Below are 17,124 nucleotides of genomic sequence, written 5' to 3' on the forward strand. Positions count from 1 at the left end.
AAAAATAAGGTAGTGTAGTGGTGGTATACCTCTCGTCGGCGAATACATCTTTTCTTCACGGGATTTGTGCATTTTCTCGACAAAACAGTATATCCTTCGCGTTGGACTCATTAAAGAAAAATCTTCATCCAGTTCGAGGTGAGTAATCGCTGTTCTGATGTCCAGAAACTATTTTCGGTCATAAGAGACGGTGGCAGCAACATTATGTACAAAATGAGTCGGTTAGGAGCCCGTGAAACGGCAGCCATCCCCTCCAGCGCCATTATAATCTGAGGAGCTGAGGATCATGTTATTAAAGAGTTTAAGTATAGCCAATTGGAATTTGTGGTCTGTATATTTTATCATTTCATTGAGGATACCATCAACCCCACAGGCCTTTTTGGGTTGGAGGTTTGTATTTTGTCCTGTAGTTTTATTCAATGTAATTAGAGAATCCAGTGGGTTCTGTTAGTCTTTAATAGTTGATTCTAAGATTTGTATTTGATCATGTATATTTTTTGCTGTTTGTTCTTTGTTATATAGCCAAAAAGATTGGAGAAGTGGTTTATCCATACATTTCCGTTTTGGATAGATAACTCTTCATGTTGTTGTTTGTTTAGAGTTTTCCAATTTTCCCAAAAGTGGTTAGATTCTATGGATTCTTCAATTACATTGAGCTGATTTCTGACGTGCTGTTCCTTCTTTTTCCGTAGTGTATTTCTGTATTGTTTTAGTGATTCACCATAGTAGGCTCAGGTTTTCTGGGTCTCTGTTTTTGGTTGGATAGGTTTCTCAATTTCTTTGTTAGGTTTTTGCATTCTTCATCAAACCATTTGTCATTGTTGTTAATTTTCTTAGGTTGTCTGCTTGAAATGTTTAGATTTGATTTGGAAGCTGAGGGGTCAAATATACTGTTTAGGTTTTCTACTGCCAAGTTTACACCTTCACTATTACAGTGAAACATTTTGTCCAGAAAATTGTCTAGAAGGGATTGAATTCGTTGTTGCTTAATTGTTTTTTGGTAGATTTCCACACTACTTTCCTTTCATCGATAGCATTTCTTAATATTATTCAGTTCCTTTGGTTTTGATGCCTCATGATTGAGCACAGCTCTGTTCAAGCAGTGTGATTTTGCTGTGATCAGATAGGGGTGTCAGTGGGCTGACTGTGAACGCTCTGAGAGACTCTGGGTTGAGGTCAGTGATAAAGTAGTCTACAGTACTACTGCCAAGAGATGAGCTATAGGTGAACCTACCAAAGGAGTCCCTTCGAAGCCTACTGTTGACTATGTACATACCCAGCGTCCGACAGAGTACAGGAGTTGCGACCCATTTTTGTTGGTTATGTTGTCGTAGTTGTGTCTAGGGGGGCATATGGGGGAGGGAATGCTGTCACCTCCAGGTAGGCGTTTGTCCCTCCTGTGTACCAAGGTTGTTAAGTACTTGTCCAGTTCTGGCATTTAGGTTGCCGCAGACTTGTCTCTGGGCCTGGAAATTGTTGATCTCCTCTTCTAGGATGGAGAATTGTCATCGTTAAAGTATGGGGATTCTAGTGGGGGGATATAGGTAGCACACATGAGGACATTTTTCTCTGTTGAGATCATTGCCTTATTAATTTCTAGCCAGATGTAACATTTTGTTTTGACTTGTGTAATAGAGTGGGTTATGTCTGCTCTATACCTAATTAGCCTACCCCCTGAGTCTCTTCCCTGTTTCACACCTGGTAGTTTGGTGGATGGAAGAGACTACCAGCTCTCTGTAACCATGTTACTTGTAGGATGACAATGTCTGTATTTCCAATTTCTTTGATGAAGTCTGGGTTCCTGCTCTTTAGACTAAAGGTAGATGACCTTGTATATTCCAGGATGAGATAGTAACGTCTTTTTGTTCCATAGTGTCTAGTGTTGTTCTTGTGTGGTTTGGCCTGGACCATCACAGTAGGGCAGAGCATGTGGAGCATCTGATACATACCTCTTAGGTCGCAGGATGGGGCTTGGGCAGGTGTAATAGTGGGGGTTGGGCCTGTTGATCTGCTCACGGCCTGGGCATATGTCCTGCAGTCATGTTAGGGCAGATAGGGCATAGGTCTGATATGGGGAAGCCTGTATAGGGTGGGGCCGGGGTTTGCTTGGGATGGTGTTAGTTGGTTGGGGTGTGGCTGGTGATAATGTGGTCTGGGTGTAGGTCCTCTTGGTGTGGGATCTCCCGGTGCAGGTCCTTCAGGACGTGGTCTTGTAGGTCTCACTGGTCTGGGTGGGGTGTCTGTGATTCTGTTGCTCCTGTGTGAGGTGCTGGGAGAGAGAGTGGTGACTATCCTCGTCTGCAGGACAGTTTGAAGAGGTGTGATCAGACTCACTCAGGATGGGGGAGTCGTCACAGAGAGAGATCTTTTCCTGCTGGGCTCTCTCTCTGATCCCGTATTCTGAGTTTCCACCCTGGGCCAAAACCTTCTCTCTTGACATAGGGGCAGTGTGCTCTTATAGCACTGTGCCATGCCAGGGGATGTCTGTGTTAATATAGCACTGTGCCATGCCAGGGGATGTCTGTGTTAATATAGCGCTGTGCCATGCCAGGGGATGTCTGTGTTAATATAGCACCATGCCAGGGGATGTCTGTGTTAATATAGCACCATGCCAGGGGATGTCTGTGTTAATATAGCACCATGCCAGGGGATATTCTGTGTTAATATAGCACCATGCCAGGGGATATTCTGTGTTAATATAGCACCATGCCAGGGGATGTCTGGGTGGAAAATGAAGTTGCTTACGTTCCCCTCTTTGTAGCTGTCAGCAAACAGTGTCTCTGGATTGCCCTTGAGGAGCTTTTTGGGTAGTTATTCTGTGCAGTGTTATTTTTAATATCCATGGGGTTCTGGATAGTAATGACCGCGGGACAGAAATAAGCTATTGGGGCTTCAAAGGCCTCTGGTTTTGGGTGGGTGGGGCTGGTAATCTCACGCAGGATCAGCCAACACAGGCGATCAGACAGGTGTCTCTTACCCTGCTGCCCTGAGGCTAAAGCCTCTCACCCCCTCTGATAGAATGACCTGCCGTCTAGCATATCCCATCCAGCCCTGTACTGCACATGTCTCAGCTCAGCCCACACCTGCTCTACCCGTCCACCATACGCACATGCACACGTACACGCACACGCACACGCACACACACACACACACACACACACACACACACACACACACACACACACACACACACACACACACACACACACACACACACACACACACACCTCCACAGGCACCATCTGGGCTTTCAATGGCCCTCCTCATTAGTATCAAACAGCTTTGGACAGAAAGCATCCATCTCCTCTCAGGGTATCTGGTCATTAATGACACTTATTGAAACACATACCACACACACACAATAACGCATCATTTCAGATGAATCCCTGCGAGGTTCTCCTCACTGTACAGATAATGCCAGACAGAGGTGCATTGAACTTGGGACAATGCAAGAGATTTGGAGACATGGTATGGAATTATGAAGGTGTTTTGTGTGTGTTTCATTGTTATCCAAATAAACTGTTTAAATGTGTGTATTTCAGTGCCAACGCAGTAAGCAGTCGGGATGGCCTGGACACGGAGACGGGTACAGAGTCCCTCCTGAGCCACCGTAGGGAGAGGGAGAGAGAACGCGCACGGAGGAGAGCACGAGAGACTGAAAGTGAGGAACAATACACACATGATTGGGCGAACTACCTAAGTACAGTACATGTGGTACGGTAACACCAATAACACAAATCACAACATTATTACACATCATTGTATCAATATACCAATCTGGTGACATTGTTCACTCGTATCCCAAAAGGGTGGAGAGTAAACAATATCTGAAACAAATCAGGGGGTTCACAGAGTGCAGAATAGTGTGAGAACAATAACAACATAGATCTTTTGGTGGCAGGTAAGTGGGATACTTTGACCAGGATTGCTTGTGGCGCTGTCTGTTTTTCCCAGCAACCTATCTTGTGTTACCTAAGTGGGACTCAGGTTCATGGTCAGAGGCTATTTTCCACCTGATGGTTTAACCTCAGGATCTATAGGAGTGTGTTGATCTCATGACACTGCATGATGTATAGCTAGCTGCCTCTTGGTTATCGTGGAGATATGAAACCAGCATTGTATGTTTTTCCTATTGGGAAAGTACTGCCGTTTGTATTCAAATAAACTCTTTATTGTTGGCTATTTTATCCTTACTGCATGTACACATGTCATAAACAATGGACATGGTAAACTGTCAGTAAACTCACAAGACAATTGGTTCAGAATAAGTCATTCAGTATGTATTTGGTTCAGAATAAGTCATTCAGTATGTATTTGGTTCAGAATAAGTCATTCAGTATGTATTTGGTTCAGAATAAGTCATTCGGTATGTATTTGGTTCAGAATAAGTCATTCGGTATGTATTTGGTTCAGAATAAGTAATTCGGTATGTATTTGCTTCAGAATAAGTCATTCAGTATGTATTTGTATGTATTTGGTTCAGAATAAGTCATTCAGTATGTATTTGATTCAGAATAAGTCATTCAGTATGTATTTGATTCAGAATAAGTCATTCAGTATGTATTTGATTCAGAATAGGTCATTCAGTATGTATTTGGTTCAGAATAAGTCATTCGGTATGTATTTGGTTCAGAATAAGTCATTCAGTATGTATTTGATTCAGAATAAGTCATTCAGTATGTATTTGGTTCAGAATAAGTCATTCAGTATGTAGATTTGGTACAATTTCATAAATGCAGATATATACTTTGTTTTTTTGACATGGTGGGATCTTGTTGTGTCTGTAAAATTAATTATGCACGAAATGGTGGTGGAAATGTCTTTATGCGCAAATATTGATATTATAGCCTTTATGCGCAAATAAACTTGGAGTCACGCGATGACATGTGTGGTCCTCTCACTACGACTTGGGAAACCATGCAGTGTATTAGGCTACAGATGAAATAAGTTATGGTGAACTTCACAGGGTGGTGAAAGTGCACAGTGATGAGCTTGATGCCCCTTTCGATAAATATGGAGGGTCTTATTCTGGTGACATGATGATTGATGCTTGACTGCTGTTTGACAAATGTAAATAGTCTCTGTCTTATCTATAATAATGTCATACTATCATACCCCCCACTGAATCTGCCAGCTGTTGGCTAGAGTGCACGTGCGTAGACCAGAGTAGACTTATTATCTATTTTACCCAACAGTTTCTGTGACAAAACTATCAGTAGAGTAGAACATGTGATGGAAACACATTGAAAGTTCAAGTGAAAAAGTACATTTTGTCCACAACAAGTCCATTTGGTGGAAACACCACTGTTGGAAAATGCATATATTTTCTTCATGCAGATTTTAGAATCTTCACGTGAAAATCTGTCGCCAATTGGGTGGAAACCTAGCTACTGCCATGGACATGTTATGGCACGGCGCTCAGTCGAGAGTTCTAAGAAGGATACTTGAAGAGGAGGAAGGCTTCCTCTCTGTTTCCTCCTTCAGGGGCATTCCTCTCATCACGCCACCCTGTTTGTCAGAGAGTAACTAAGCACATGACGTATCTACACTCTTTCTACACTCACAATTCATTTGTGCCGTGTGGTGCTTTAAGAAAAACAAGGTGTGTTTAGCAGCAAAGTGTGACAAAGCAATGACAAGATTTAAGATGGCCGTTTGGACAATTGATACATTATGAGCGAGCCTGATTCTTCCAATGATTATAGTCACTCATTCTTCTACCCTTATTCGTGTTTATACAGTACTCCTGGATCTGGTTAGACAGTGTGACGATATGGGTGTCTATATTTTCCATTCAACATAAGGTGAAGGACTTCCTCTCTACTGTAAAGCGTCAGCTTCCAGTCCCTGCTGTCCCTCTGTTTCTCCTCCATCCATGCCCACAGCAGATAGAGCCAGACACAGTCCTTTATCTCTTTATCTCATCACTCCATCTCTTCCCCCACTGATCTGCTGTTCACAGCGAGAGTCTGGTTGTGTGGGTCCTGCAGCTCCAGGCTCATTAACCAAATAGTCATTCATTTATGTGGCTTAATTAGGAGGAGCATGATAACACATCAGGCTGGTCGGTGCTGTAGGGAAGAGAGAGCACAACTCAGGAGCATCTGTGTGTGTTTGTGTACGTGTGTGTGTGTGTGTGTGTGTGTATCTGTTGTCCTACGGGGAGGCAAACTACAGAACTGGAATCATGCAGCCTGACTCTTCTCCTCTCACTACAGTCTTTGTTTTTATAGTCAGTCTCTTAAGTTCTGATTTGAGAAATAGAAAATAGGGCTGTGTGTCATGGCCCTGTGTTGATGGAGTAGTAATCTCTCTCTCCCCTCACCCCCTACCTCCCTCCCCTCCCTACATTTGGTTTCCCTGCCAGCCAGCCTGCCTGCTAGTTAGTTAGTGCTAATTAAATGTGTGTCAGGGAACAGGGCATGTCCCTCTTGGTGAACACACTGCTTAATGGATCATAAAAGCTGCCCTACACTGCTCAATATAGTCCAATTCAATTAGGCTTTATTTGTTTAGGGCTCTTTATACAATGCCATGGTGGCCACTCTATCTGTGTCCTCGACTGAGAGACTCACGCCCATGCAGCACCGTGTAAGTTATCCTGCCTGGCCCTGCAGCGGTAGAATAGCAGGAATTCCCCTCTTTTCTTTAAGTGCCACTGTGTGAATGGCGTGAACAGAGCAGGGTGAATCAAAGTGTTTTAACCGAGGTTAACATATCCCTTGTTCTCTCGTTTCTGGCTGTAGGTATGTGAGAATGAATGGATGAATAATGCAGTGTTTGACAGGTAGAGGAGTGGACATAGCTACAGGGCCCGCAGGATACTGTGTGAGAGGTTTTTAGCTCTGCTACCTGCACTGCGAGAGGAGGGGCGGGGGGGGGGGGGGGGAGGTAGGATGTGAACTGACGTCCATAACTGTCTGCCTGGGTATATCACGCTATGGCTTTTGACATCTACAATAAGTGTATTGATTCTGGAATAGTCTTACTGTTCACTGTATAATAATCAAAATGTAGACAACATTAAGGCAGAATATTTCGTTCAATAAGAAAAGTAATGGAGGTCAAATGATAAATTCCTATATTTTTTATATACTTGGAACCTAGTGTTTTGCGTCATTTTTTGTTTAAACATTTGGTATTATGCGAAGTGCATTGTGATGCAGGCTTTGGCGTTAATGACCTGATAGCCCAATCACCTCTGGCGGTCAGAGATATGCTTGTGCATAATATCAAATCCCTTCACTTGCTGTGCTCTCTCTACACGCTGTGGAATGCATTTCTCTGATAGGTCAAAGAGGGATTATCAAACATTCTATAGTCGCGCGCCATGGGATGGGAGTGCTGGGTAAAAAATGTGTGCGCTACCAATTTCTTCAGTTTCTCAGTGCGTCGCAAGAGAGCACTGTCTCTCTCATCTGACTCTCCCGCGTTTGAGGTAAAGCAATCTAATTTACTCATGGTATCGCTGTGTAGGGTCGTTTGTAGTCCACTAGCTGTTAAATTATAGATACATGTGATGTAATTAAATAATAGCATTCGTTTTTATTTTAGGTTAATGCAGGTTATTGTGAGTCTCACCTATTCAGCAATAAATTGAAAGGCTACCTGTAGATTACCTGTTGTTTTGTGTTAGATTATTTAGGCAATTTTATATGTTTGCAATACTAGTAAAGTAATGCATTCTACTATATATGGCTGAACGTGGAAGGAACTATTAATTGTCTTTCAGCTGCAGAAGAAAATACAGACGGGCTACTGTTTATGCTTAAGGAAGCGTTTTCTTCCTGCTGTGGACTCTCCCTTCGATTGAAGAGGTTGACACATTTATTCATGCAATAAGGACATGTATTTTTGGAGAACCTAATGTATTCGTTTTCTCCTGTCATAATTCTTTATTACTTTTCAATTATAGCCTACTTAATCACCTTATAATACCGTAGACTAATACCTTAGTTTGAGCCGATATAAAATTACTTCATGGCTCAAAAAGAATAATGAAATTGGAATCTCCAAATCCAATCTGACTAATGGAGGATAAAAGTCAGCTTTGACACAAGGTGTTATAGTTCACAGCACAATATCCCAAAACAGAATAGGTTTTAATTTTTGATGTATATTTTTTATGATTGTTTGTCGGGTATTGTAGCAGATAAATCATGTGTAGGCCTACCACAATACCCAGGACTGTAAGAGTCAGACATTTGCAGAATTAGAATAAGTCAAGGTATACCTGAGAACATATTCTATTGAGTGATTGTGTTATCTCTCCTCAACTCACAGTGCCATTCTCCACGTTTACTCTTTTCTTTTCTCTTTTTTCACCGCCTTTGTTGTAGTTGAGGACTGGAGTCTGCCAGCAGCCTGTCATTGGGCAGAGATCCTGATCCCTCTCAAAGGGGTCGAGAGAGAGAAGCACAGGGACAGACCACTACACAGACACCAGGCAGTCTGAGTTTTGCACCTGAGACAAAACTGCTGTTTAGTTGTGTGTGTTGTGTGTGTTTAGTTGTGTGTGTGTGTGTGTGTGTGTATCCTGGGAGGAGGAGGATTGTACAGCTCTTTGAGAGTCAGAGAGTATGTGTTTGCACCCTTTGGGGTCAGTCAGTAATGGGCACCACCACACTATTGGAATGTTTTGGTCGCTCGCGGAGAACGCAGGGTCAGTCACGCCCTCGACGCTTTGCCAGAACCTTCCAGCCAATCCGCTGTCACCCTGCTGAGACAGGACCCCGCCTCTGCCACTGTACGTATGGGTGTGTGGGAGAAGTGTTGTGAATTTGGGACACAGATGTTATTGTTTTGGTTGATCCTCTTATTAGAACATGAATAAAACATTAATTGAAGCCTATCATAATGGTATCATAATCATGTCACGATACACTGACTGGACAATTCAAAATGATCATGTTCATTCTGTTAAGTCCATTCAGTGAAAATGTGTTAACCATAAAACTGCCATACAGGTACTTTGCCATGTTTGTAACAGAAATTCCCTCTGTGATTGCGAATCCTCTGTGTATTAGTGAATCCTCTGTGTACTAGTGAATCCTCTGTGTAATAGTGAATCCTCTGTGTACTAGTGAATCCTCTGTGTAATAGTGAATCCTCTGTGTACTAGTGAATCCTCTGTGTAATAGTGAATCCTCTGTGTACTAGTGAATCCTCTGTGTACTAGTGAATCCTCTGTATACTAGTGAATCCTCTGTGTACTAGTGAATCCTCTGTATACTAGTGAATCCTCTGTGTACTAGTGAACCCGTTGTAAAAGGCCTCCTTGGTCCAGTTTAAATACATTTTAGCAGACACTTATCCAGAGTGACTTAAGGGAGCAGTTCGGGCTGTGTCTTGCTCAAGGGCACATCCACAGATTTTTCACGTAGTCTTCTCAGGGATTCGAACCAAAGACATTTTCGTTACTGGCCCGACACTCTTAATGGCTACTCTACCTGCAGCCTCAATTTGTTTCTGTTATCCTCTGATGGCATTTCAAGCTTTTTCAGAAGCCAAGTGCACTGGTTGGTAATCTCTCACCTCTTTCTCTTTCTCTTTCCACACTGGTCTTTCACCTCTTCTAAATCCTTTTCTTGATTTCCCATTAGATGTCCTGATCCTGTCCTTAATACTAAAATCTCCTCTTGGTGGTTTTCCTATAACGTTGGGAAATGTTTCTCTCGTCGTTTTTCATATCATCTCTCCAACTTTTTCAGCTCTGAGTTGTCCTCCACAGTATTATGTCATGATCTGAAGTTGTATCAAAGTGTTGATATCTTACCTGTGGTTGTTGTCGTGTGGTTCTCTCCTCCCCAGTCCCTCGTATCAATGGCCACTCTAAGTCGGAGCGCACAGCGAGGGACTCTGCCATGGGCTACGACAGCGCCTCAGTGATGAGCAGTGAACTGGAGTCCAGCTCCTTCGTCGACAGTGAGGAGGATGAGGATGCCAGCCGGTAGATGGTCTTTCTCTCTCCCCCTCTCTCTGTCCTTTCTCTAATTTCCCTCTTTTCATCAGTGGTTCTTTACTGAAATCAACAAATCCCCCCGCTTTCCATGCTCCAGGGGAGCTGCCCTGCAGCTGACCCTGTACTGTTCCCCAGTCGTGTGTGTTGTGTGGTGGGGCTGACCCTGTGCTGTTCCCCAGTCGTGTGTGTTGTGTGGTGGGGCTGACCCTGTGCTGTTCCCCAGTCGTGTATGTTGTGTGGTGGGGCTGACCCTGTGCTGTTCCCCAGTCGTGTGTGTTGTGTGTTGGGGCTGACCCTGTGCTGTTCCCCAGTCGTGGGGGCTGGGTACTGTGACAGAAAAAGGTACCACATTTCCATTGTCTCTGTATAATAGACCAATAAACATGACATTGTATTGTATTGTATTGTGTCTCAGACTCAGCAGCTCCACAGAGCAGAGCTCGTCTTCTCAGCTAATGCGCAGACACAAACGCCGACGACGGAGGCACAAAGTGGCCAAAATTGACCGGGTAAGCTCCCATTAAACACTGGACTGTTGCGCATACGTGTGTGTGAGTGAGAAAGGGAACAAGAACGGTTGTGAGTATGTGTCTGACACACTAAGTTTCTCCCTCTCTCTTTTCCAGTCTTCGTCCTTCAGCAGCATCACAGATTCCACTATGAGCCTCAACATCATCACTGTCACACTCAACATGGGTAAGGACTTCACCTTTTCCTCTCATTTTCTTTCATTTATGCCTTTCTTTGTACACAACTATTTTTTATACAAACATCATCAGTGTACTCGGTCTTTAAACCCCATAAAGTCTTTAAACTACAGTGCCTTGGGAAAGTATTCAGACCCCTTTACTTTTTCCACATTTTGTTACGTTACAGCCTTATTCTAAAATGGATTAAATAAATACGAATCCTCAGAAATCTACACACAATACCCCATAATGACAAAGCGAAAACAGGTTTTTAGAAAAAAAACAGAAATACCATATTTACGTAAGTATTCAGACCCTTTGCTATGAGACTCGAAATTGAGCTCCGGTGCATCCTGCTTCCATTGATCATCCTTGAGATGTTTCTACAACTTGATTGGAGTCCACCTGTGGTAAATTCAATTGAGTTGAGAGGATTTGGAAAGGCACACCCCTGTCTATATAATGTCCCACAGTTGAAAGTGCATGTCAGTGCAAAATCCAAGCCATGAGGTTGAAGGAATTGTCCGTTTAGCTCCGAGACAGAATTGTGTCGAGGCACATATCTGGGGATGTGTACCAAAAACTGTTTACAGCATTGAAGGTCCCCAAGAACACAGTGGCCTCCATCATTCTTAAATGGAAGAAGTTTGGAACCACCAAGACTCATCCTAGAGCTGGCCGCCCGGCCAAACTGATCAATCGGGGGAGAATGACCTTGGCAGGGAGGTACCAATAACCCAATGGTCAGTCTGACAGAGCTCTAGAGTTCCTCTGTGGAGATGGGAGAACAACTATCTCTGCAGCACTCCACCAATCAGGCCTTAATGGTAGAGTGGCTAGACGGAACCCACTGCTCAGTAAAAGGCACATGACAGCCCACTTGGAGTTTGCCAAAAGCCACCTAAAGACTCTCAGACCATGAGAAACAAGATTCTCTGGTCTGATGAAGCAAAGATTGAACTTTGCGTCACGTCTGGAGAAAACCTGGAACCATCCCTACGGTGAAGCATGGTGGTGGCAGCATCAGGGTGTGGGGATATTTTTCAGTGGCAGGGACTGGGAGACTAGTCAGAATTGAGGCAAAGATAAACAGAGCAAAGTACCAAGAGATCCTTGATGAAAACCTGCTCCAGAGCACTCAGGACCTCAGACTGGGGCGAAGGTTCACCTTCCAACAGGACAACAACCCTAAGCACACAGCCAAGACAATGCAGGAGTGGCTTCGGGACCAGTCTCTGAATGTCCTTGAGTGGCCCAGCCAGAGCCCTGGGCTTGAACCTGATCGAACATCTCTGGAGAGACCTGAAAATAGCTGCGCAACGACGCTCCCCATCCAACCAGACAGAACTTGAGAGGATCTACAGAGAAGAATGGGAGAAACTTCCCAAATACAGGTGTGCCAAGTTTGTAGCGTCATACCCAAGAAGACTTGAGGCTGTAATTGCTGCCAAAGGTGCTTCAACAAAGTACTAAGTAAAGGGTCTGAATACTTATGTAAATGTGATATTTGTAATAAATTATTAACAATTTTAAAAATCCTGTTTTTGGTTTGTCATTATGGGGTATTGTGTGTAGATTGATGAGGGGGAAAAAAACAATTTAATCAATTTTAGAATAAGGCTGTAACCTAACAAAATGTTGAAAAAGTCAAGGGGTCTGTATACTTTCCGAAGGCACTGTACATGAGACTTTTAACTGACCTCTCTCCCCCTCTCTCTTACAGAGAAGTATAACTTCCTGGGTATCAGTATTGTGGGTCAGAGTAACGACCGGGGGGACGGAGGGATCTACATCGGCTCCATCATGAAGGGAGGAGCTGTGGCTGCAGATGGCAGGATAGAACCTGGAGATATGCTCCTACAGGTATACGACACTACCACCCACTACAAATGAGCCTTAGGTTCATTTTCTAGGAAGTATTATAAGCTTAAAGTATATTTTGTGTTCTTTATGAGTTATTTTTTTGTTCTACTTTTATGGTCCGTTGCGGGAAAGCAAATGTGCACAAATGTCCAGTGAGCAAATTGCTTTGTGATTATTATAGCATTGCCAGTGATGATCGGATACTGTGTTTCAAACAATGTTTATGTTAATGAGTTCTAACAATAAGGTAAAGGGGAAACTGGAACCTATGACCTATTGAAACCTATGACCTATTGAAACCTATGACCTATTGAAACTATGACCTATTGAAACTATGACCTATTGAAACTCTGACCTGTTTACAAACAACTCTAATGGTCCTCGTCACCTTCCTTCCCGTAGCCCTCTATCCTACATGTTGCCTCTCCTTTTCCTTCCTGTTGTTTGTTCTCTTTGATGTCTGTATGGCTGGACTCAGACTAACCTCTCTGGCCACACCTCCTCTTGTACACACAGTGGCTGATCGCTAGTTATTGTCGATCCAGCATGTCTCTTTTCAACCCATACACACAGCATAACGCTGCGTAGGATTTATTAGCTTTTATATGCGTCTGAACGCCTTACAACAGTGCCTGGAGATGGACTTGTAGAAAACTGATTTCAGTAGCAGAGTCCTAAATCATTTTGTCCGTTTTCTCCAACTACTTGTTCATTTCAAAGACATGATCCGTGAAAGTGTACGTTAACTGTCTCGTTGTGATCCTCAGGTGAACGATGTGAACTTTGAGAACATGAGCAACGATGACGCTGTGAGGATCCTGAGAGAGATCGTCTCCAAAACAGGGTAAGAACAGGACTGTGTTACAGTGCAGGATTGTTAGCGATAACCCAGAAAACATTTCAAGGGATGTTAAACTGTTGCATGTGAAGATGATCAGAGGTCAGGACAGACAGACAAAGGACATGGCTATTGGGTAAATACAGGATTTCAAAGATGAGCAATGGTAAGACTGGAGTACATTAGGGTTATATTAGCATATCAGCGATATGCTGACTGGTTAGATTGGATAAACAGTGGGTTTGAATTTCAAGCAGCTTCTGCATTGTTGACTGTTGTATAATACAGACTAATATTTCTCCCCATAATCCTTCTAGTTCAACCAAACGTGACTTCTTTTTTTCTAGCGTTTCCTCTTGTGCTTTTAACTGCACAGGAGCTATGGAAGTGAGTCGAAGGTTTTGTAACTGACTGTCTCCCCATGTGTTCTCCAGTCCTATTAGTCTTACTGTGGCCAAGTGTTGGGACCCGTCTCCGCGAAGCTACTTCACCATCCCCCGGGGTAAGACACTTACCGATGTTCCACCAACAACAGGTTATTACCACTTACAAACAGGGCTCTCAAACTCTGCTGGAAACTCGCTTTTTAAAACCTTTTGAAAAACATATTGGATGTGCTTGTAACTTATAGCAGAAGTTTGAGCACAAACTAGCAAACTTACAGTAGATGATGGAGATTGTGTGTGTGTGTCTCCAGCTGAGCCAGTGAGGCCCATCGACCCTGCTGCCTGGATCTCCCACACAACGGCCCTGACCGGACCCTACCCACACTACGGTATGACCACACTATCACTACAGTCACACACACAAACTACTGCAGTCACTAGACATAGCTGCACTCTCACAGTCCTAGAAAGGCCACATACTGAACATTTTGCCAGTCACTGTCTGTGAATGTGCTGTGTCTCAACCTCCTCTCCCCTTCAGAATTTGACGACTTGCCGCTATCTGCGAGTAAGACGGACATGGCAACCATCGTCAAGGTGATGCAGCTACCTGACTCTGGTCTGGAGATCCGGGACAGGATGTGGTTGAAGATCACCATCACCAACGCTGTCATCGGTGAGAGGGAGGGCACGCTGACTACTAATAATACTGTATTATTAATAAGATTTTTTTTTCAGTAAAATAGCACCGGAAGAAATGGCAGCAGTTTTACGGGCGCCCAAGGAATTGTGCTATTATGTGGGTTTTTTCACATTATTTGTAACTTATTTTGTACATAATGTTTCTGCAACCGTATTTTACGGCAAAAAAAAGAGCTTCTGGAAATCAGGACAGAGATCACTCACCTCGGATTAGACAAAGAGCTTCTGGATATCAGGACAGCGATCACTCACCTCGGATTAGACAAAGAGCTTCTGGAAATCAGGACAGAGATCACTCACCTCGGATTAGACAAAGAGCTTCTGGATATCAGGACAGCGATCACTCACCTCGGATTAGACAAAGAGCTTCTGGATATCAGGACAGTGATGACTCACATCGGATTAGACAAAGAGCTTCTGGATATCAGGACAGCGATCACTCACCTCGGATTAGACAAAGAGCTTCTGGATATCAGGACAGCGATCACTCACCTCGGATTAGACAAAGAGCTTCTGGATATCAGGACAGCTATCACTCACATCGGATTAGACAAAGAGCTTCTGGATATCAGGACAGCGATCACTCACCTCGGATTAGACAAAGAGCTTCTGGATATCAGGACAGCGATGACTCACCTCGGATTAGACAAAAAGCTTCTGGATATCAGGACAGTGATCACTCACCTCGGATTAGACAAAGAGCTTCTGGATATCAGGACAGCGGTCACTCACCTCGGATTAGACAAAGAGCTTCTGGATATCAGGACAGCGATCACTCACCTCGGATTAGACTAAGAGCTTCTGGATATCAGGACAGTGATCACTCACCTCGGATTAAACAAAGGGCTTCTGGATATCAGGACAGCGATCACTCACCTTGGAGTAGACAAAGAGCTTCTGGATATCAGGACAGCAATCACTCACCTCGGATTAGACAAAGAGTTTCTGGATATCAGGACAGCGATCACTCACCTTGGATTAGACTAAGAGCTTCTGGATATCAGGACAGCGATCACTCACCTCGGATTAGACAAAGATCTTCTGGTTATGAGGACAGTGATCACTCACCTCGTATTAGACAAAGATTTTTTCTACAACAAGCAGGACGCACAAGACATTCTCCAAACACTCCAACAGGGCCGACATCCCCGTTATTTGCAAGAGGAAGCGATGTAGAAACAGAGGACAAAGAGCCGGATGCCTGGTGAGGACCCGGAGAAGGCGAGTGTGAAAGCTGCCATTACCGTTAATACTACTCGCCAACGTGCAATCATTGGACAATAAATTTGACGAGGTGCGATCACGAATATCCTACCAACGGGACATCAAAAACTGTAATATCCTATGTTTCACGGAATCGTGGCTGAATGACGACATGGATATTCAGCTAGCGGGATATGCGCTGCACTGGCAAGATAGAACAGCACACTCCGGTAAGACGAGGGGGGAGCAGTCTGTGCATATTTGTAAACAACAGCTGGTGCACGAAATCTAAGGAAGTCTCTAGATTTTGCCCGCCTGAAGTAGAGTATATTGTGATAAATTGCATCCCACACTACTTGCCTAGAGAGTTTTCAGCTATACTTTTCGTGGCTGTTTATTTACCACCACATACAGATGCTGGCACTAAGACCGCACTCAGTCAGCTGTATAAGGAAATAAGCAAACAGGAAACCACTCACCCAGAAGCGGCGCTCCTAGTGGCCGGAGACTTTAATGCAGGGAAACTTAAATCAGTTCTACCAAATTTCTATCAACATGTGCAACCAGAGGGAAAAAAATCTAGATCAACTGTACTCCACACACAGAGACGTGTACAGAGCTCTCCCTCGCCCTCCATTTTGTAAATCCGACCACAACTCTATCCTCCTGATTCCTGCTTATAAGCAAAAATTAAAGCAGGAAGCACCAGTAACTTGGTCTATAAAAAAGTGGTCAGATGAAGCAGATGCTAAACTACTTGACTGTTTTGCTAGCACAGACTGGAACATGTTCCGGGATTCTTCCGATGGCATTGAGGAGCACACCACATGGCTTTATCAATAAGTGCCACGAGGACGTCGTCCCCACAGTGACTGTACGTACATACCCCAACCAGAAGCCATGGATTACAGGCAACATTCACACTGAGCTAAAGGTTAGAGCTGCTGCTTTCAAGGTGCGGGACTCTAACCCGGAAGCTTACAAGAAATCTTGCTATGCCCTGCGACGAACCATCAAACAGGCAAAGCGTCAATACAGGGCTAAGATTGAATCATACTACACCGGCTCCAACGCTTGTCTTTTGTGACAGGGCTTGCAAACTATTACAGGCTACAAAGGGAAGCACAGCTGCGAGCTGCCCAGTGACACAAGCCTACCAGACGAGCTAAATCACTTCTATGCTCGCTTCGAGGCAAGCAACACTGAGGCATGCATGAGAGCATCAGCTGTTCCGGACGACTGTGTGATCACGCTCTCCGTAGCCGATGTGAGTAAGACCTTCAAACAGGTCAACATACACAAGGCAGCGGGGCCAGACGGATTACCCGGACATGTGCTCCGGGCATGTGCAGACCAACTGGCAGGTGTCTTCACTGACATTTTCAACATGTCCCTGATTGAGTCTGTAATACCAACATGTTTCAAGCAGACCACCATAGTCCCTGTGCCCAAGAACACAAAGGCAACCTGTGCCTGTAACGG

General features: G+C 44.0%; 1 protein-coding gene across 2 annotated transcripts in view; it reads left to right on the top strand.

Annotated features, from left to right (window-relative positions):
* The window catches only part of LOC110492145 (segment polarity protein dishevelled homolog DVL-1), a 50,064-nt gene that overhangs the window by 19,892 nt on the left and 13,048 nt on the right, over positions 1–17,124 (top strand). For both annotated transcript variants that reach the window (XM_090203122.1, XM_036947076.2), the window contains exons 4-12: positions 3,543–3,661; positions 9,811–9,949; positions 10,377–10,470; positions 10,588–10,657; positions 12,374–12,513; positions 13,281–13,357; positions 13,786–13,853; positions 14,049–14,126; positions 14,279–14,413. In XM_090203122.1, coding sequence (XP_090059248.1) covers positions 3,543–3,661; positions 9,811–9,949; positions 10,377–10,470; positions 10,588–10,657; positions 12,374–12,513; positions 13,281–13,357; positions 13,786–13,853; positions 14,049–14,126; positions 14,279–14,413 — 920 coding nt within the window. The remainder of the gene's footprint in view (positions 1–3,542; positions 3,662–9,810; positions 9,950–10,376; positions 10,471–10,587; positions 10,658–12,373; positions 12,514–13,280; positions 13,358–13,785; positions 13,854–14,048; positions 14,127–14,278; positions 14,414–17,124) is intronic.

The sequence above is a fragment of the Oncorhynchus mykiss genome, chromosome 16 (assembly GCF_057628025.1).
Source record: "Oncorhynchus mykiss isolate SJ-2025 chromosome 16, ASM5762802v1, whole genome shotgun sequence".
NCBI lineage: Eukaryota > Metazoa > Chordata > Actinopteri > Salmoniformes > Salmonidae > Oncorhynchus > Oncorhynchus mykiss.